The following is a 23,003-nucleotide window of genomic DNA, read 5'->3' as shown; positions in this document are numbered from 1 at the left end:
AACAAAAAGATTGAGCATTTAAATAAATACAAGAAACTAATCACCACACAACATATGACAAGAACATAATAAACATTATTAACATTAACCACTAGTGTTCCTTCACTTTTAAGAGTTTCCTGTGCACTTTGTCATGCCAGAAACACTCAGAGATCAATACAAAACGAGGCTACTTCAACTGTAAATGCAAGAAGGAAGGACAACTCAGGTCATATAGTTTGATTTTGACAGAGTACTTTTTCAATATCATCAGATTTCCACAATCTATTAGAATTCTTTGTTGTATTTCTGATTTAAATTGTGCATGATTTTTTGGCATTAACGTTTAAAATCACACTTTGTAATCCATCATCAGAATGAGAAATCGCACTCTGTAATCCATCATCAGAATGAGAGTGCAGTATAGAAAAAGTACTTTTCGTTATTATCTTATCTGCATTTTGCGAATGGAAGAAAGAAATCAACAGATATTTATAAAGCGATTAAGGAATTTTCCATTGTTATGAGGCCAATCATGTAATGGCAGGGTTTGATCTTTCCTTCTCATTTTCAAAACCGTGGGTTTAGAATTTTGTCAGCTCTGAAGAGAAGTCGTAAGCCCACGGCTTGAAAATGTGCTAATCAAGTTATTCATTCAATCTAAAAGCTAATCCCCATGTAGTAACATCTGACAAGTCGTAATATACATTATCTTTTTTTAAAGTCACCCTCCAATATTCTTTTGCTTTTTTGATGTCCCTTTATATATGACAGGCAAAAAATAAGTGGTGATCAATAAAAATAGGTTACGTGGAAAGCTGAAACGACGTCTAAGGAGTCTGGTTTTGACAGTGCTTTTTTCAATTTGAAGTCTGATTTTGACAGAGACGACTAACGACAAAACAACACTCTTCTTGAGGCCAAGCGCACAGGTTGTCCTCTATTGGAGCAGTTTCAAACCGTGGGTTTAGGATTTTCTCATCTCTAATAAATAGTTCTTCTGCATCTCTGTTTGGATTCAATTTCTTTGGTTGCATCTGTCACACTGATTTCTGCTTAATACCAAAACGTTTTCTAGCCTATTCTTGGTTCTATTGTTCGCGTAGAATTAAAAGAAATTATTCAGCCAATCTTCATCAATTAGTTTCTGTTGAGCTGAACCTCTCTAGAGATTACAAAGACTCTAAGATTATTCAGATTGGTCAGACTTTTTATCCTCTTGATACTTTTGTAACATCAATCACCTTGATAATTATTACTGTTTCGACATTGACAACAATATTCCATTGTCCAGCCTAATACTTGGACCCCACAACCTACCAATAAAAATTTCCCTATCAATCTTGATCTAAGTGAGAACATTGTCTAATTATCTTTATAAGATAGTTTGTTGCCGGACACAAGATAATCGGCAGGAAATAGCAAAGTGAGTATCAGTAGAAGAAAGTGAGGATGGAGAGTGTGTGCGTAACAGGGGCTGGAGGTTTCATTGCCTCTTGGCTTGTCAAGATGCTCTTGAACAGAGGTTACACTGTTAGAGGAACACTCCGTGACCCTGGTCAGTATTTATTTTCACCCACATTGTACAAACTTATAAGCTATATCAGATTCTTATGAATTGGGAATACATTTCAAATTATGTGCAGATGATAGAAAGTATAAGCATCTGAAAGAGTTGGAAGGAGCAGAAGAGAGGCTTGAGCTTGTGAAGGCCGATATTCTGGACTATGACAGCTTGGTGATAGCCATGAGAGGGTGCAAAGGAGTCTTTCACACGGCTTGCCCTATTGTGAAAGATCGGGTATGCACGCTTATTCAATTGATAAATGTATTAAATGTTCTGATTAGATAAAGTGGGATAGAACCTGTAGAACAAATGTATTAAATGTTGTTAAGAAGAGAACTAATGGTTTGACAGTGACACTTTTACAGGAACAAGTGGTGGAGGGCGCTGTGAATGGAACCCTCAATGTATTGAAGGCCTGCAAAGAAGTGGGAGTGAAGCGTGTTATACTTACATCCACCATCGGTGCCATTTACCTCAACCCCAACAGAAATCCGAAAGACATAGTCGATGAGGACTGTTGGAGCGACCTTGATTACTGCCTTCGAACCAGGGTAACCTATTCGTTACAATAATTTTTAGATTTGATTGTATTAAGTTTTAGAATCATACTTTATGATCCATCATCATCAGAATAAAACAAGCCTAAGAATAAACTAGTTTGTAATATAGCATAGATAGATTTGTAAACTATCCAACCAACATTGTTGAATTATGTTCTCTTTCTCTTTTGGTGCTCAGAATTGGTATTGCTATGCAAAGACAGTTGCAGAGAAATCAGCGTGTGCGTATGCAGACGAGGTGGGTCTGGATTTGATAAGAATTCATCCATGTATTGTGTTGGGTCCTCTTCTGCAGCCCACTATTAATGGCAGCACTGCTCATGTTTTCAGATATTTAATTGGTGAGTTAATACCATAGTAATTCCTTTCTATCTTCTCATTCATGGAAATGAGACTAACTATTTTGTTATAATCTTTCAAAGGGTTGGCCAAGACCTATGAAAACGAAACTCAGGTTTATGTGGACGTGAGAGATGTAGCAAGAGCGCATATATTGCTCTATGAAACTCCATCTGCCTCTGGTCGATATTTGTGTGCAGAGAGAAGTCTGCACAGAGGGGAGCTTATGGATATGTTGGCACAAATGTTCCCACAATACCCACTTCCTACAAAGTATATTGAATTTTTGTTATTGCACATTTCATACTAGGGAAGACCATTTCTAACATGATTTAGGTTTTAGGTTTTAGGGATAGTTGAGTAACGCTGATCTCGATTTGCTTTATTGTAGGTGCTCGGACGTGAAAAATCCAAGGAAAGTGGCATATAGATTCAGCAATCAGAAGCTGAGGGAATTGGGGTTTTCGTTCACCCCTATAAAAGATTGTTTGGCTGAGACGGTGGAGAGTCTGAGGGAGAAGGGATTTCTTTCCAAATTATAGACCAAGAATGAGACCAGTGTTAGTTAAGCCCACTCATTCAAGGAAATCAGATCAGCTTGTTCCTCATGTGGACAATATTCTCACTTTTAAGAGTTGGATTCAACATCGCAGTTCAATATCCATGCTGTAGCATCCAAAGAGTAAAGGTTCCTCGTTAATAATTTATTTTATTGCTGTATTGACCATATTTTTATTGCATAATGATGTTAAACTCTTAATTTGTATTCAAAGTAGAATTTATAATTTTCAGTGCAGGATAAGTTCCTACATTTCTATTTTTATTTATAATAAATATTGTAAAATAAATATAGTAGTTTGTACTTATGGAATAACATATTTATATTCTAGGAAAGAGCTTAGAATACATGAGTAAATTACTAAATTGTGGGCTTTTTACTTAAAAGGTCTTGAATTCAAACTTTATAAATCGTGATTATAATTGAAAATTATAACAATCAACATTTAAATATGTTTAAAAATTACTTTTGATAATATATATTCTTTATTCTAATTAAATTATAATTCAACCCTAATTAAATTATAATTCAATAACTGTAAATGACTGGTAACTGCGATCATAATCTTAATTAAAATTTTGATATGAAAGACAAACTCACTCATTGCCCTCACATTCCATCTTAATATAAAAAACAATAGCAATCTCTCTCATTCTTATTCCATACATAACTTAATCCATAGAAAACTAATTTTTATTTCAATCAATCGATGATCTTAAACCTTGACCTTCAAATGACCATTCATCCTGCTCATAGCTATCTTTACTTTTACTTAGCCAGCTTGAACACTTGCTTACACTTATTCTCCAAAGTTTTCAGCATGCTTGTACTTTGCCTATGCAAACTCCCTCACACATCATATATAAATCTCCTTACCGCTGCTTTGGCATCCTCCTTTTGCTCAACTATAGCACCTAATACAAAGTCAATAACATATTAAATGTCTTATTCAAATGAAAAGCTATTATTAACTTGTCTGCTTTAAGTAATTTGCTATTAAATCTGAATGGATGAATAGGAAACCTGTAGCAGAAACGGCATGGTAGGTGAGATTCTATCATTGGAACGTGCAATTATGTGTTTGAATGCACGGCGAGGCCTTTGTATGGAAAAGACACATTTCACGTTTAAAAGGTGCCATACCGTCTGATGTTGTATCAGGAAAAGAAAGCTGCAAGATTCTCCACACAGCTAAAAACTATTATGAATAGTCCTACCACCAGATGTGGTCGGGAATGAATGGAAGTAGGATACACGGAAAAGTTTTGATTCCGTTGATTCAAAGTTCAGGATAGATATCCGAGAATCTAAATAGTTACTATTATAAAATATAATAGTCATACTATTGTCGAGTTGTATTTGTGAAGATTTATGATGCTCGAGATCATGCAACTCCACATTTAATTCTGTGACTTGACTTTTATTATGCAAATTGTTGTCCACAAAATCATTGCACAATTTTTTTGAAAAAAAATTCAATTAAATTTGGTGAGGAATAAGCCTGTGCGTTAACATTCATAATTTACGATAGTTGTCTCATTAAACTTGTTGGATAGTTATCTCATTAAACTTGTTTGTTATTTCTAATACAGCATGCAGTGCATGCATATCTGTGTTAGTTTTTATTACTGCTACTGAGTCATTGAGTTAAACTTTCAGCATGAGGGTCAGAACAACTGACATACCCACAATCAAAACTAGCACTACCTGGCAAAACGCCGGAAGAAAAAATTAGAACGAACTAAAATACTAACATTCTAATTAGAGCAGATAAAAACGAGACAACACATAGGTGAAAGGAGCTAGACTAACTCTTGCACCTTATCTTTCAGCTCCTAGTTAATGACTTTGATATTCTTTGTGACTTTTTTAATATCTTTTTTGTCTATCTCGTTTCCTTTCTTCTGCTTCTTCTTGGTGTTAGATCGGGTATATTTTTCCAAGACTGGTATCCTCCACTTCCTTCTCATCTTCCTCCAGATCGAGCATAAGCTTCACCTACTTTTCTCGATCCGAATTACCCAAGACTGTACATACACTCAACAACAGTTTCAAGTAGACCTTGGCATCTGAACAAAGCACCTTTGGTTACATTTTCAATTTTGTCAATTTTTCTTTCAAATCTTTGATCATCTCTAGGTTACCCTTCTACTCTATCTCCTTTTCCTTTAGCCCCTTCTTGTCCTCTTTACTCTGCAACTCCTCAATTTTTCCTTCTAGAGCTTTGTCTTATAAATTCAACATTTTAAGGGAGTGGAAAGTACGTTTATCTAGTCTGAGAGAGTAGAGGGAGATTGCTTTTGCAGTTTGTAAAACACCATGAGGAGGGTCAACCGCTAAATCATTGATATCTTCTATCGTAAGCTTGACATTAAACTCCTCCTCATCAACCACTTTCAACATTGGAATCCTAGCCTTTCTCTTTTCTATTTCCTACCATAAAGCCTGGTCCACACTTTCATTAGGTTTCTCAATCTCGTTTCCTTCAACTTCTTGTAGAAACATAATTAAATCATGTTCATCAGACTCATCATACTCAACAATTCTTATGGCTTCTTTGAGCCCCTCTTCTTCCACTTTCTCTCGAGTAGCTTAATTATCTTTTTCTTTAGTAGCTACAGGAGAGCTTATCTCATTATGAATTGAATACAGTGAGGGAGGGAAAACAGTGACATTGCCACCCCTAAATAATCTTTCAACTAATTCATAATTTTTAGTTTCCTCTGAATCTTGTGTATCCATTTCTGCTTTCTCCTTCCCCTCAAACACATTTTTTTCTTCTCTGTCCTCACTTTCTTCTTTTAGTTCTGAGACAAGCTCCACATAATTAACCTTATCCTTCTTTCTTTTTGAAGATCTAGGAGATTCCATTTCTAATTCATGTAATATCCTTTTATCTTTGCCCAAATTTTTCCCCAAACCTTTCATCTTACCACATTGTTCCGAAATCATCCTTGGAATAGGGTCAAGAACAAATTTTTCACATACAGTTAATCATCCTCATAGGGCCTCATATGCAATATAGGTCACATCAAATATATTATTATATATTTAATAAAGAATGCATAAAAACAATACTTGGTTGCTTGGAATACTTATGACACAAAAACAACCTTCTCTAGATCCCTAGGTAGTGTCTATCCATCCATAAATTTAGTATCTGGTATAATAAAATTGTGTTACTATTGTGTGAATGCTTTTACTATTTTATGTGATTGTTTATGCACTTAACTAATAACACTGTTATAGGAAAAAATAAATCTTATTGGGAAACAATCAAGGAAGTTTTAAAATATTATCAAATTGGTGATTATTGATTCACCCATCCCCTCGTAGTAATCAATCCTATACCTACAATTGATATCAGAGCATCAAAGGACAGAGAAAGTGACAAAATAGGTATTCAAAGAATTGTGTCCTGACTTATCACTAAATGATATTGAAGTATGTATGGATAAGTTTAATGCAAGCACCCATCTGTTGAGCTTTCGAACCTTATCCAGGCACTCTAAGACCTCCAACAGTGAGCTTGAAGTTTATATACCAAAATTGTAAGCTGTTTCATCCAGAATAAACCCATGAATACACATGATATGGCATTGAGCTTTAATTGGTAGGCTTAATATATCCAATATGAATATCCACCTCTAAAATTAGAATATTCCAAGACTGTATGACAAATTTACTAAAAATAGTAAGTTTAGGGAAATAGTAACCCCCCTGTCTACTTGTCATTATTAAAATAGAAAAGGCTGAAAATATAAATATTTTTGGGTGACGCAAGATTGCCCTCATGCCTGGGACGCTCTTGCGTTAATCTATAGGAAAATATCTTAACAAGGTACACTTGATAGTATTTTGTAATCGTTAATCAGGAAAGCTCCTAATAGAGCATATTCCAAAAGAGTACAACATTTGTAAGCACCAATATCACATTGTGGTTTTCACCAAAATTGGGTTTCCATGAGATAAATATTGGTGTTACTATTGTGTGATTGTTTATGCACTTAACCAATAACAATGGAATAGGCAAAAATGAATCTTATTGATAAACAATAAAGGAATTTGTTAAAAGATTATTAAATTGGTGATTGTAGACTGACACCCCCCCCCACCCCCAAGTAAAATAAAATATTTTTTTTTAAATTTTAAATGAGACTAATCATAGTGCATTAGCAAACCCCATTCTTGTGCAAATGTTGTGGTGTCACATAATTGGTTTTTTTTAAAAATAAGGACATATTTCATTTAGTTATGGGTAGCCATTATTAGAAAAAATAACTTTAAAGAAACAACTATTGGTATAATGTTTAAAAAAATGCTAGATATTAAATCAGCAAGTTTGGGTTAGTTAACAATCACTATCAAAACAATTGAAATGTTTTCTTGTACTGAGCCCTCTTCCCCATGATACTACTAGAACAAAGAGTATATTAAATTTTGCCAATAAATTCTAAATATGCTTAAGGAAACCAAACAAATTTAATCCAAACATAGATGCAAAATTATTTGTTAAAGATGAGAAATCAAGTAAACCCATTGGGTTTGCAAATGGAATGGAAAGAGAAAACTTGTCATTACCATGGTTGACCTCTTGACTATCTCTTGGGCTATTGTCTCTCTTCCACTCAAAAAATGCAAATAATAACAAAAGCTACTCTATAAAAGTCAAACTACATAACCCAAGTTGTCCTTTCTTCATGTTGCTTTACAATTGATTTAACTTATTTTTATTGACCACAACATGTTTCATTCTTTGCAAACTGTTTAAGCACTCATTAAGAAAAGGAAAATAGATGAATCACTTTAACAATTTATATTATGTCTTGTGTAATATTACATATTGTTTAGATTTTAGATTTTAAAATTTTTTAATATTACCTCGTGAGTTCATACGACCATTGGCCGAAAATCAGCTATTCATCAAAAAAAATTTAGAAAACAATAGAAAACAAAGAAATCCTCATGTTGCCAATGCATTTCCAGCCAAGGAAGGAGGATCCTTATCATCAGAGCCCCACCCAAAAGTGGGGAGAGTAGATGGTTCGAGGGGGAGCCCAACTGTCATCCATAGCAGCAACATTATCTTCATCTTTCTCTCCCTCAAGCCTAGGAGGAGAAATGGCTAAGTCTAGCTGGGGAAACACCCACTTGGGGTCTGAGTGAGCAGAGGGCCAACCTGTAGCAGGAGCAGTAGGAGGAGCCATTGGAGACCACCCCAAACTAGACCTCTGGGGAGGTGAGGCTGAGGGGTGCCTACCACCAAAACCTCCAAAAGTGCGGCATCTACTAAAAGCACCACCGCTGGGAGAGAACTATTGTTGAGAGAGAGGTGTGTCTGAGCAGTGAGTGGAACTGCTATGCCCTTGATGATGACTGCGAGGAGGGGTATAGTAGTTGGAGGCCAAATTTGACAGAACACGAGAAACTATATAGGGGGCATTTCCCCAATGAGCCAACAACTTGAGAAGAACCTCCTTATAGCAATATCGTGAGAATGCTCGAAATAACAGAATACAAAGTGATAGCAGAACTCAAAATAAATCTACTGATCGCAGGCCACTTCGAGGGGGTAACCTCCTTTGAGCAAGCTCAATACAATAAATTCGTCCGTACCCATCAAGGGCCTCAACCTATTCTTATATACTGGGTACGATCTAGAAAAGTAATACTACCTATGCATGTGGGATAATAAAATAAACTCACGGGACGACTTACAAAGCATATGCGTCCAACAACTCTACTCTAACAAAATAAACAGAAGGAACACACAGGTTCCTAACATCCCCTCTCCCTTAGAAAAAAGCTTTGTCCTCAAAGCTTAAGGTGTGGAAATTGTTGTTGAATCTGAAGAAGGGGTTCCCAGGTAGCATCCTCTGGTTGCATGCCATGCCACTGAATCAAGACCTCAGAGATGGAGCGAGAGCGAAGCTGGCGAGTGCGCTGGTCAATGATTGCTACCGGCTCCAGGATAATGGATCCTTCCGTATCCATTTCAGGGAGAGTAGTTTGTGCTCTGACAGTGGTACCCAGAACTTTCTTTAGACAAGAAACATGAAAAACTGGATGAATGCGGGAAGAAGGAGGAAGTTCCAGTTTATAAGCAACTGAACCAATCTTCTGCAGAACCTGATAAGGCCCATAAAATTTTGGGGCCAGCTTATGACGCCCTTTCAGCTTTAGGGAGGATTGTTTGTATGGCTGTAGACGAAGAAAAACCATATCCCCAACTTGAAATGAGCGCTCAGAACGGTGTTGATCTGCTTGCTGTTTCATTCGATTACGGGCCATGTGAAGATTATCCTGTAAGGTACGAAGAATCTGATCCCTGCTGCGGAGAACTATGTCAACTACCTGGACTGGTGAGCTGTTGGGAGTGTAGGGAAGGAGCACTGGAGGTGCCTGACCATAGACTGCTTCATATGGAGTCATTTTAGAGGCAGTGTGGTAAGAGGTATTATACCACCATTCAGCTAAAGGGAGCCACTTGGCCCACTGATGTTGCTGTTCGGAAGTGAAGCAACGAAGATAAGTTTCCAAGCATTTATTGACAATTTCCGTTTGACCATCAGTTTGTGGGTGATAGCCCGAACTCATCTTCAGTTTGGTGCCAGTTTTCTGAAACAGTTCAGTCCAAAAATGACTGGTAAAAGTTGCATCACGATCAGAGACAATGGAAGAAGGGAGTCCATGAAGACGAAATATCTGGTCCATGAAGATTTGTGCAACAGAGGAGGCAGTATAGGGGTGGCTGAGGGCACAAAAATGACTATATTTCGAGAGACGATCAACCACAACCAAGATCACTGTCTTGCCACCGGATTTAGGAAGCCCTTCAATGAAATCCATAGAAATATCAGTCCAAATCCGTGTAGGGATGGGCAATGGTTCGAGCAAGCCAGGAAGGAGGGTCGTTTCACCCTTGTGGCGTTGGCAAGTATCACATTCAGCCACCATCTATTGAATCGTCTGTTTCATTCCTTTCCAAAAGAAGTTTCTCCTTGCTCGCTCATAAGTTTTGAGGAAGCCTGAGTGCCCTGCTGAAGGAGAAGCATGGAGTTCATAAAAAATAGCCTGATGTAGAGCTGGGTTCTGAGGAAGCACTAGCCGACCCTTGTATCGAAGAGAAGCACCATCCCAAGAGTAATGTGGTATAGCAGAAGGATTATTGGCTAGCTGGTGAATGATTTGAGATAAAGAAGAGTCACTATCATAGCCCTGCTGAACAGACGCTAACCAATTGGGAATGGGCTTAGAAATAGCGGAAAGGGAAGCTTGATTATCAAATGTGCGAGAAAGAGCATCTGCCACAATATTCTCCTTACCCTTCTTGTAGGTGATCTCATAATCATACCCCATGAGTTTGCTGACCCATTTCTGTTGTGTAGGAGAGGATACCCGTTGTTCCAGGAAGTATTTCAGACTTTGGTGATCGGTTCTGATGCAAAAATGACTCCCTAAGAGGTATGGCCGCCACTTCTGTACAGCATGCAAAATAGCCATCATTTCTTTTTCATAAGTAGAGAGGGCTAGATTCTTACCAGAGAGGGCTTTGCTAGTGAACGCAATAGGATGGTCATCTTGCAGGAGAACAGCACCCAATCCATTGCCGCAAGCATCACTCTCAATAGTGAAGGGTTTGGAAAAATCTGGCATCGCGAGAACAGGTGTACTGCACATAGCCTGTTTCAGTTGTTCAAATGCAGTCTCAGCAACAGGGGTCCAGGAGAAGGCATCCTTTTTTAACAGAGCTGTCAATGGTGCTGCAATTTTCCCGTAATCTTTGACAAACTTGCGGTAGTAGCCAGTCAACCCCAAAAAACCCCGAAGGCTCTTGAGAGTTTTAGGATGCGGCCAAGTTTTCATGGCATCTATTTTTGTAGGATCCACCCGCACTCCATGGTGTGCAACAATATGCCTGAGATACTCCACTTCCTCCTAGCCAAACACACATTTAGATAGTTTTGCACAGAGTTGATGATCAGAGAGAAGTTGCAAGACAAGCTCCAGATGATGGAGATGCTCAGCCCAAGTTTTGCTATATATGAGGATATCATCAAAGAAGACCAGAATGAATTTCCGGAGGTATGGTCGAAATATGTTATTCATCACTGCCTGAAATGTTGAAGGAGCATTCGTGAGGCCAAAGGGCATGACTAAAAATTCATAGTGACCATCATGTGTGCGGAAGGCAGTTTTAGGTATATCCTCCTCATTAACCCGAATTTGATGATACCCAGAACGAAGATCTAACTTGGAGAAAAAATGAGCCCCATGAAGTTCATCAAGAAGTTCATCAACAACTGGAATGGGAAACTTGTCCTTTATAGTGAGATGATTAAGTGCTCGGAAATCAATGCAGAGTCGCCATGACCCATCTTTTTTGCGAACAAGCAGAACTGGAGAAGAAAAGGAACTGGTACTAGGGCGAATAATACCTTGCTTCAGTAAGTCACGGACAAGTATCTCGATTTCGGTCTTCTGATGAAATGGGTAGCGGTAGGGCCTGATGTTGGGCGGAACACTACCAGGAAGGAGCTGAATACGGTGGTCCTCTGGATGAGAAGGAGGTAATCCCACAGGTTCAGCAAATATACCAGAATACTTGTCCAAAATGTGTTGGAGATCGGCAGGAGTGCTAGAGACTGCTGATGGCTGCATCTGAATGGAATGGAGCTGAGCGATGACACCATGTGAATTCTTCTTAAGAAGTTTTTCCATACGGTGTGAACTGATGATGCTGAGAGACCCTGGTTGTAAGCCTTTCAAAGTGTGTTGGTGCCCCTCGGCTGAAAACTGCATCCAAAGTTCAGCAAAATCCCAGAGAATGGGGCCAAGAGTGCGTAACCATTGGGCACCCAAAACCACATCACAGCCACCTAAGGGTAAGGCAAACATGTCAGAGCGCATGTTATAATCTCCAATAGAGAGACGCACATTGCGACATTTCCCTTTACAAGGTAAAGTGCCCCCATTGGCAATCATGACTTCAAAGCTAGAGCAGGGATGGATAAAGCAATCAGCCTGTTTGGCTATGCGTGGATCAATGAAGTTATGAGTGCTACCAGAATCAATGAGTATAGTAAGAGGGATCTTCTTGAAGAAACCCTGGACCTGCATGGTTTGTGGAGTAGTGACTCCTGCCAAAGCATGGACAGATATCTCTGGTGGAGCTTCTGGGGAAGGAGGTTCAGGCTGGTGAGGCTCAACCTCAGCATCCACTGTTTCCTGAGCATCTACATATTCTTCCAGTTCCGGTGGAGAATCCACATCCAAGAGATAGAGCTTTTGCTGAACACATCTATGGCCCCGAGACCATTTCTCATCACAATTATAACAAAGCCCTTTGTCTCGCCTAACTCGCATCTCTGTTTCAGACAAGTGCTTGATCGGAGTAGTTCTGGGAGCTGGTATGACTGGAGGGTTGTGAGAACCTGTATTTCTGAATGGAACAAAATTAGATCTGGAGCGTTGTAGAGCACTAATCTTGTCTTCCGCTAACTTAGCCAACCCAAGGGCTTCCATCATTGTAGTAGGTCGAAACATTTTGACTTCTGAGCGAAGTGCATCCTTCAGACCACTGACAAAACAACTACGGAAGAATTCATCAGACAAGCCCTCTGTGTGATTAGCTAATTTTTCAAACTCTGTCTGGTATTCTCTTACAGTGCCTGTTTGACGCAGTTTAGTGAGTGCTCCTGTGAAATCATCAAAGGAACTAGGGCCAAAGCGCTCCAAAATGAGGGTGCACAATTCGCTCCACGTTGGGCCTACATTAGCCTTGATGTACCAACGGAACCATTGAAGAGCTTCATGTTCCAAATGAAAAGATGCAAGGGAGACTTTGTGGTTATCCAAAGTATTATGCAAGCTGAAATACTGCTCTGCCCTATAGATCCATCCAGTCGGATCAGAACCATCGAAGCGTGGAAAATCAAGCTTTGGTCCACGGAAATTGCCAGAAGAGGACCCAGTATCACCTGAATGGTTTCGGCTCATGGCTGACTGCTGAAAGTTAAGACCCAGAATTTTGTCATCCAGATCTTGAAGTCTGGTTTTGAGGGATGCAATTTCCTCTTCCATGATTTTTGCTCCTGTACGCGTAACAACCATAAAACAAGGTTTTTTTTTTTTTTTTTTTTTTTTTTTTTTGAAATGGGTAGAAGATGAGAAACAAAAACTTTTTTAGTTACGGCAAACTTGGATTTGGGTAAAACTCATATAGGAAATGGGTGTTCGACGGGTGGTGGGAGACTATCTGGGGACAAGGGAAAAAGAAAAATGAGGGTTTCAAGGGTAGGGAGGCGAAATGAGGCGAACAGTCCAAGAGGGATAAGGGAGCAAAATGAGGAATTGAATCTTGTGGCTCAGTTTGGTGGCGATTGGATGAGAGGTGAAAAAGATAGGGCAAACCCTAAAATTAGATAAATGAGGGTTTTAGGGCTTTGATATGTAAAATTTGGGGTTGGGTCGCCAAGGAAGGAAGTATGCTAAATGATATTATCAATAACAACATCATATCTGCAAGCCTTCTCTATTGGCCTCATATCCACTAACACTCTTGTGCATTTATGATCAACCTTTCTCTGTATGTATCTCTTCACATACAAGTTTCATACATATACACTCACACACACCAAACACACACTTGTACTCTTGTTAATCTCTATATCTCTTTAAATAGGCAGTTTGTGCTTTACCATTTTCTACATCCACCATAGATCTTAGGGTTTACAATCAGGTTCAACTTGATTCACTTTGTCTATCCATCTTCTTGATCTTCTTCTAAAAACTTCTCTAGAATTCGTCTGTTAGGTCTTTACCTAAACCTTTCCTTGAATTCAATTATCCAACTCATCAATATTATCTTCAAATTGGTTTACATCTACCAATGAATCAAATGATTTAGCTTGATCTCATGATTTCCTTGAATTCAGTCTTATACTATAACTCAGAAATCTCTAAATTCTAGCACTTGGTCATCATTGATTTACTCGGTCGCTATAAAGCTTTCTAGCTCGGCATCAACTATCTTGCTTGGTTGATGCTAATGCTCAATCAACACTAGATTTTCTCAGCACTAATTGTAGCTTAGTTGACACTATCATTACTTGGCACTAATTGTATTTTATAATTCCACTCGACTTTGATTAGCTTTCTTGAAATAAACAATTAGTTTTCTTTATCAAAGTCTGTCTAATAAAATATCCATTGCAACTTCCTTTTGATAACTCAACCTTTCCTCTAGGTGCTATTGTTATGAGAAACATCTCATATCCTCTTCATCAATCAAATAGATATGATATTTAGATTAGGTAGTAAGATATATTAGCCATAGATTTTAGATCAATGACAAAATAATAATTATTCCAATTGTAAGTTCCCAACATCTCTCTCTCTCTCTCTCTCTCTCTCTCTCTCTCTCTCTCTCTCTCTCTCTCTCTCTCTCTCTCTCTCTCTCTCTCTCTCTCAGACACACACACATGACACCAACCTCTTGAAAATAAAATGTAATTATTTCTTGGTTGAAAGACTTTGTTTTCATTATGCTTTGATCCATATGGATTTGAAGTTATCATTTCTTTGTTGATTCTTTTATTACAAAATAACATCATGCCAGGTAATTGACCTTGTGTATAACAAAATATTTGCAAAATATTCTACATTAGAAGTGGACGATTGTGTTCAAATTGTTGTTGTTATCTTTAGGTAAGTTGATGTGGTGATATATCATGTGATTTCTTCCATTTATGATGCACACTTGGTAGCAGAATAGAGAAGAAGAGATGATTCATAGATTTCATTATAAGTATTAATGGTATTCCCATTAGAGGAGGAGTGGTTAGTTGTGCTCTTCCTCACACAAACTAAATGTTATTAGAGAGCATAAACAAAACAAAATGTGTGGTGATATCTCTTTCATTATAATGTTTGGTAAGAAGTGTGGAAGCTGATAGTGGTTTATATCCTTTTCATTATGGTGTTGGTGAAAAAGTGTGAAAAATAAAATAGTTTAACTATTTTTCCTCATTAGTATATATGTCTATTTTTCTAGGAAAGCTACATGCGGAAACATCTTCCTATTTCCAATTTATAGGGGAAATAAGAAAGATTTCAAAGCGACATCATCAACATTGAAAATACGATGGACACAAGATAACACATGAGACCAATTTTAATGTGGGTAACCGTTTCGGGAAAAAACCTAGCACCCAAAAACCCTTGAGCAACTTTGTGTTACAATAAACAATTTACATGCAATAAACTCTAGTTTCTAGCACAGGTTTGTAGGCTCAGATTTCCTTTACAATCAACCTAACTTTCACACTTTCAGCCTATTCCATTCCTAATGAATTTTGCAGACATTTATACACTCTATAATTCTTTACAGAATCTAGTACATTAACTATCACATAAAAATTCAGTTATTGGAAGCCTTGGAACTCATCCATCCAAAGCTCAATCATCTATCCGATGGTCACTCCTTCAAGTATTTGTTGCCTCTGGTCATTTAGAGGCCTCCAATCATGTAGGTGGCTCTAACAACATGGACACCTTCAACAACGTAGACAACTCTAGTGATGTAGACAACTTTGACAACGCGGATGGCTTTGGTGATGTGGATGCCTTTAGCAATGCAGGTGACTTCGATGACGCAAATGGCTCTGATGATGTAGACAACTCCATGGACATGGCTACCTTTGGCAACACAAATTCCTCTTATTACTCCATATGCCTCAAAGACATTCCCTTCACCATAGGAATCTTTATTTGCCTCATGAATCTTTCTTCACCTCAGGACATTTCCTTCACCTTGAGAATCTTAATTCACCATGGAAATATTTATTTTCCATACAACCATTCCCTTTTCCTTGGCCTACTGACTTCACCATACCACTTCAACCTTGTACTATCTTCACCATTGGGTAACTCATTGTAGTGTCTCAGTGTACAGTGGACACACCATACAATGATCTCTCTGTATGGTGAGCACCGTACATGCTTCAACAAACCAACAATCTCCCACTTGACAAAGTACATACTCATATCCATAGAGTTACTTAACAAGGCCATGAACCATTCAAACTTAATTGTTATCAGTTTGATACCTCCAAGGAATACAACATGAATTCAAAATCAACAACATATTATACTTGTTACTAGAGTCTCAAGCCTCAAAGCCAATCTGCCACATATACACTAAGAAGCTTCCATTCAAAAATTAATGTCAGTCTGATATGAATCCATTAAACAACATCACCACAGTCTCTAAGTATTCACAAGTACTTTGAATTGATCAATCCATGCTAGCTCCAAACGCAACATTACAATATCATGAAGTATTTGACAAATGATCAATGTACTCAAAACAATGAAACTAAACCAATATCAACATGTCCAAGGTCTAACCATGGTCTTAGGAACATAATCATGACAACATGATCTAAACATTCTCAACTAGAGAGATAACATAAACTACACCTTTATCAAAGACTTTATTGAGCCCTCAAGATGTCAACATCTTCAGTGATATGAAGATTAACATCTCCATATAGTACTTCCAAAAATGTGAAAAGATCCTTTTGCTACATTAGAATCTTGGGCCTTCAACATCTGCAATACTAATGAAGATCAGTTGTACTAGATGTCATTGCCAACAACTCCCACTAAACTGTGGTGTCAAGTTACACATGGCATCTACATCACTATCAACGACTCCCATTGAATAGTGGTGTTGAGTCACACATGAAATCATGATGAACATCTTCCACACAAAGATTGAATTGCTCTAACCAGTCATTAGCAGATGACTGATTAGCCAAAGCAATAATGATGAAAAATTTATCACCACTTTGAGAAGAATTAAAATTGGAAGAACTTTTCATTTTCTTCTTCTCTTTACAATCCTTTTGGATATGGCCAGTTAGGTCACAATTCCAACACTTCACTTTAGACTTCTTTCCAGAACATTTAGGCTCCATGTCCTTCTTTCTTTCTTTCTCTCGAACGCTAAGAGCTTCTTTAGCCATCTCAGAAGATTTCCTCCATTTCTCCTCTGATAGAAGTGCAACAACTACTTCATCCATTTTGAACTAGGTGGTAGTACCTCCAATGGTCATCACAAGATTATCCCATGAATCATGCAATGAGCACAATAGTAACATGCAACACTCTTCTTCACTAACAGACACACCAACATATGTCAATTGTGTAGTCACCATATAGAACACGTTTAAATGATCTACCACCATGATTCCTCCATCCATCTTCAAAGAGTACAACTTCTTTCTTAGGAAGAATTTGTTTACCAAGGATTTTCCTTGATAAATATCTCCCAACTTCTTCCACAAAGAATGTCCAATTTTCTTCTCATGAACATTCAATAGAATAGAATCCACAAGACATAGCCTTATCAATCCTTTGGCCTTTCAATCTTCTAAAACCCAATATTCTTGCTTCATGCCCAAAGGCTTGTTACTAGACACAACAACCCACAGATCACGATCAACCAATATATCTTCAACTTTAAGTTTCCACAACTCAAAGTTTGTGATATTAAAATTTTCAATCTCTACTCTCCATGTACCCACCATCTCAATTCTAGGTAAACACTTTGCAAACTCCCACTAGAGCCAAATTGACACTGAAAACAACCCTACACAACAAGGGTAACCTAGGCTCTTATACCACTTGATAGGAAAGCTACGTGCATAAATGCCTTCTTAATGCTAGTTTATAGGGGAAATAAGAAGGATTTCAAAGCCACTTCATCAACATTGAGATGTTGTAGAGGAAAAGCAAGAACACTCAAAATATGATGGACACAAGATAAACACAAGAGAGCAATTTTAACGTGGGAAACCCTTTTGGAAGAAAACCCACCACCCAAAAACCTTTGAGCAACTTTGTATTATAGTAAAAAATTTACATACAATTAACTCTAGTTTCTAGCACAGGTTCACAAGCTTAGATTGCATTTATAATCAACCTAAATTTTGCACTTTTTTCCTTTTCCATTCGTAACAAATCTCATAGACATTTATACTCTCTAAAATTTCTTATGGAATCTAGTGCATTAACTGTCACAGAATAATTGTATAATTGGTAGCCTTGGAACTCATCCATTCAATAGTCAATCATCTATCTGATTGTCACTCCACTCCTTCAAGTATTATATGTTTTTAATCACTTGGACACCTCCAGTCATGTGGACGACTTTGGCAACACTGACACCTTCCGTGATGCGAATGGCTCTGGCGATGTGGACGCCTTTTGTGACATAGATGGCTCTAGTGATGTGGATGCCTCTAATCACTCTATATGCCTCAAAGACATTCCCTTCACCTCGAGAATCTTTATTTGCCATGGGAATCTTTCTTCACCTCGGGACATTTTGTTCGCCTCATGAATCTTAATTTGCCAGAAGAATCTTAATTCACCGAAGTAATATTTCTTCGCCATGGAACCATTCCCTTTGCCTTGGCGTACTGACTTCATTGTACTGCTTTAGACTTGTATTGTCTTCACCATTGCGTGACTCACTATGGTGTCTCAGTGTACAATGGACACATTGTATAGTGATCTCTCTACATGGTGAGCACCATACGTGCTTTGACAAACCAACATATTTAAGATTATCTTTTATTATAATTCACCAATGAATTTGTGGATGATATATGTATGATATGGGAGTAGAAAAGAAGGGATGATTCATCCTTCCCATTTGAGGAGTAATTATTAATTTTCTTTCTTACACCAAACAAAAATATTGGTGAGGGGGCAAAATATATTAGTGATATATCATATTTTTCATGTTGGCTAATAAGTGTGATTGAGAGTGAGGGGGTGATAAATCAAGATATAGAGTGATGGAGCAATAACAAGATAGAGATAGGCGAGACGGGCAAAGAAATAAAATGATGTACAAACTTAAAGGTATTGCACTATAAAATGTAAGCAAAAGCAAAATCTTGATTAGTTGACTGCCATATCTATTGGACGTACCTATTGCACACAGATTACTAGTTTTATAAATTAACTATCTTTTATCTATTTCCTTGTAATATTTACTCTTATTCCAATAACAAAAAGATTGAGCATTTAAATAAATACAAAAACTAATCACCACACAACATATGACAAGACATAATAAACATTATTAACATTAACCACTAGTGTTCCTTCACTTTTAAGAGTTTCCTGTGCACTTTGTCATGCCAGAAACACTCAGAGATCAATAAAACGAGGCTACTTCAACTGTAATGCAAGAGGAAGGACAACTCAGGTCATATAGTTTGATTTTGACAGAGTACTTTTTCAATATCATCAGATTTCCACAATCTATTAGAATTCTTTGTTGTATTTCTGATTTAAATTGTGCATGATTTTTTGGCATTAACGTTTAAAATCACACTTTGTAATCCATCATCAGAATGAGAAATCGCACTCTGTAATCCATCATCAGAATGAGAGTGCAGTATAGAAAAAGTACTTTTCGTTATTATCTTATCTGCATTTTGCGAATGGAAGAAAGAAATCAACAGATATTTATAAAGCGATTAAGGAATTTTCCATTGTTATGAGGCCAATCATGTAATGGCAGGTTTGATCTTTCCTTCTCATTTTCAAACCGTGGGTTTAGAATTTTGTCAGCTCTGAAGAGAAGTCGTAAGCCCACGGCTTGAAAATGTGCTAATCAAGTTATTCATTCAATCTAAAAGCTAATCCCCATGTAGTAACATCTGACAAGTCGTAATATACATTATCTTTTTTTAAAGTCACCCTCCAATATTCTTTTGCTTTTTTGATGTCCCTTTATATATGACAGGCAAAAAATAAGTGGTGATCAATAAAAATAGGTTACGTGGAAAGCTGAAACGACGTCTAAGGAGTCTGGTTTTGACAGTGCTTTTTTCAATTTGAAGTCTGATTTTGACAGAGACGACTAACGACAAAACAACACTCTTCTTGAGGCCAAGCGCACAGGTTGTCCTCTATTGGAGCAGTTTCAAACCGTGGGTTTAGGATTTTCTCATCTCTAATAAATAGTTCTTCTGCATCTCTGTTTGGATTCAATTTCTTTGGTTGCATCTGTCACACTGATTTCTGCTTAATACCAAAACGTTTTCTAGCCTATTCTTGGTTCTATTGTTCGCGTAGAATTAAAAGAAATTATTCAGCCAATCTTCATCAATTAGTTTCTGTTGAGCTGAACCTCTCTAGAGATTACAAAGACTCTAAGATTATTCAGATTGGTCAGACTTTTTATCCTCTTGATACTTTTGTAACATCAATCACCTTGATAATTATTACTGTTTCGACATTGACAACAATATTCCATTGTCCAGCCTAATACTTGGACCCCACAACCTACCAATAAAAATTTCCCTATCAATCTTGATCTAAGTGAGAACATTGTCTAATTATCTTTATAAGATAGTTTGTTGCCGGACACAAGATAATCGGCAGGAAATAGCAAAGTGAGTATCAGTAGAAGAAAGTGAGGATGGAGAGTGTGTGCGTAACAGGGGCTGGAGGTTTCATTGCCTCTTGGCTTGTCAAGATGCTCTTGAACAGAGGTTACACTGTTAGAGGAACACTCCGTGACCCTGGTCAGTATTTATTTTCACCCACATTGTACAAACTTATAAGCTATATCAGATTCTTATGAATTGGGAATACATTTCAAATTATGTGCAGATGATAGAAAGTATAAGCATCTGAAAGAGTTGGAAGGAGCAGAAGAGAGGCTTGAGCTTGTGAAGGCCGATATTCTGGACTATGACAGCTTGGTGATAGCCATGAGAGGGTGCAAAGGAGTCTTTCACACGGCTTGCCCTATTGTGAAAGATCGGGTATGCACGCTTATTCAATTGATAAATGTATTAAATGTTCTGATTAGATAAAGTGGGATAGAACCTGTAGAACAAATGTATTAAATGTTGTTAAGAAGAGAACTAATGGTTTGACAGTGACACTTTTACAGGAACAAGTGGTGGAGGGCGCTGTGAATGGAACCCTCAATGTATTGAAGGCCTGCAAAGAAGTGGGAGTGAAGCGTGTTATACTTACATCCACCATCGGTGCCATTTACCTCAACCCCAACAGAAATCCGAAAGACATAGTCGATGAGGACTGTTGGAGCGACCTTGATTACTGCCTTCGAACCAGGGTAACCTATTCGTTACAATAATTTTTAGATTTGATTGTATTAAGTTTTAGAATCATACTTTATGATCCATCATCATCAGAATAAAACAAGCCTAAGAATAAACTAGTTTGTAATATAGCATAGATAGATTTGTAAACTATCCAACCAACATTGTTGAATTATGTTCTCTTTCTCTTTTGGTGCTCAGAATTGGTATTGCTATGCAAAGACAGTTGCAGAGAAATCAGCGTGTGCGTATGCAGACGAGGTGGGTCTGGATTTGATAAGAATTCATCCATGTATTGTGTTGGGTCCTCTTCTGCAGCCCACTATTAATGGCAGCACTGCTCATGTTTTCAGATATTTAATTGGTGAGTTAATACCATAGTAATTCCTTTCTATCTTCTCATTCATGGAAATGAGACTAACTATTTTGTTATAATCTTTCAAAGGGTTGGCCAAGACCTATGAAAACGAAACTCAGGTTTATGTGGACGTGAGAGATGTAGCAAGAGCGCATATATTGCTCTATGAAACTCCATCTGCCTCTGGTCGATATTTGTGTGCAGAGAGAAGTCTGCACAGAGGGGAGCTTATGGATATGTTGGCACAAATGTTCCCACAATACCCACTTCCTACAAAGTATATTGAATTTTTGTTATTGCACATTTCATACTAGGGAAGACCATTTCTAACATGATTTAGGTTTTAGGTTTTAGGGATAGTTGAGTAACGCTGATCTCGATTTGCTTTATTGTAGGTGCTCGGACGTGAAAAATCCAAGGAAAGTGGCATATAGATTCAGCAATCAGAAGCTGAGGGAATTGGGGTTTTCGTTCACCCCTATAAAAGATTGTTTGGCTGAGACGGTGGAGAGTCTGAGGGAGAAGGGATTTCTTTCCAAATTATAGACCAAGAATGAGACCAGTGTTAGTTAAGCCCACTCATTCAAGGAAATCAGATCAGCTTGTTCCTCATGTGGACAATATTCTCACTTTTAAGAGTTGGATTCAACATCGCAGTTCAATATCCATGCTGTAGCATCCAAAGAGTAAAGGTTCCTCGTTAATAATTTATTTTATTGCTGTATTGACCATATTTTTATTGCATAATGATGTTAAACTCTTAATTTGTATTCAAAGTAGAATTTATAATTTTCAGTGCAGGATAAGTTCCTACATTTCTATTTTTATTTATAATAAATATTGTAAAATAAATATAGTAGTTTGTACTTATGGAATAACATATTTATATTCTAGGAAAGAGCTTAGAATACATGAGTAAATTACTAAATTGTGGGCTTTTTACTTAAAAGGTCTTGAATTCAAACTTTATAAATCGTGATTATAATTGAAAATTATAACAATCAACATTTAAATATGTTTAAAAATTACTTTTGATAATATATATTCTTTATTCTAATTAAATTATAATTCAACCCTAATTAAATTATAATTCAATAACTGTAAATGACTGGTAACTGCGATCATAATCTTAATTAAAATTTTGATATGAAAGACAAACTCACTCATTGCCCTCACATTCCATCTTAATATAAAAAACAATAGCAATCTCTCTCATTCTTATTCCATACATAACTTAATCCATAGAAAACTAATTTTTATTTCAATCAATCGATGATCTTAAACCTTGACCTTCAAATGACCATTCATCCTGCTCATAGCTATCTTTACTTTTACTTAGCCAGCTTGAACACTTGCTTACACTTATTCTCCAAAGTTTTCAGCATGCTTGTACTTTGCCTATGCAAACTCCCTCACACATCATATATAAATCTCCTTACCGCTGCTTTGGCATCCTCCTTTTGCTCAACTATAGCACCTAATA

General features: G+C 37.3%; 2 protein-coding genes across 2 annotated transcripts; both read left to right on the top strand.

Annotated features, from left to right (window-relative positions):
- The first annotated feature begins 921 nt into the window (after positions 1-921).
- Positions 922-3,310, top strand: LOC149569964 (cinnamoyl-CoA reductase 1-like). Its single transcript, XM_089817842.1, has 6 exons — positions 922-1,537; positions 1,626-1,780; positions 1,912-2,097; positions 2,285-2,447; positions 2,529-2,718; positions 2,837-3,310. The coding sequence occupies exons 1-6, from the start codon at positions 1,432-1,434 to the stop codon at positions 2,985-2,987; spliced, it is 951 nt and encodes a 316-aa protein (XP_089673968.1). The 5' UTR covers positions 922-1,431; the 3' UTR covers positions 2,988-3,310.
- Positions 3,311-20,000: 16,690 nt separating this feature from the next.
- Positions 20,001-22,389, top strand: LOC149569963 (cinnamoyl-CoA reductase 1-like). The gene is made up of 6 exons (XM_089817841.1): positions 20,001-20,616; positions 20,705-20,859; positions 20,991-21,176; positions 21,364-21,526; positions 21,608-21,797; positions 21,916-22,389. The coding sequence occupies exons 1-6, from the start codon at positions 20,511-20,513 to the stop codon at positions 22,064-22,066; spliced, it is 951 nt and encodes a 316-aa protein (XP_089673967.1). The 5' UTR covers positions 20,001-20,510; the 3' UTR covers positions 22,067-22,389.
- The last annotated feature ends 614 nt before the right edge of the window (positions 22,390-23,003 follow it).

The sequence above is a fragment of the Cupressus sempervirens genome, chromosome 3 (genome assembly GCF_028749045.1).
Source record: "Cupressus sempervirens isolate cs-2001-9-10 chromosome 3, ASM2874904v1, whole genome shotgun sequence".
In the NCBI taxonomy this organism is placed as follows: domain Eukaryota; kingdom Viridiplantae; phylum Streptophyta; class Pinopsida; order Cupressales; family Cupressaceae; genus Cupressus; species Cupressus sempervirens.
This window is presented reverse-complemented; position numbering and strand designations above follow the sequence as displayed.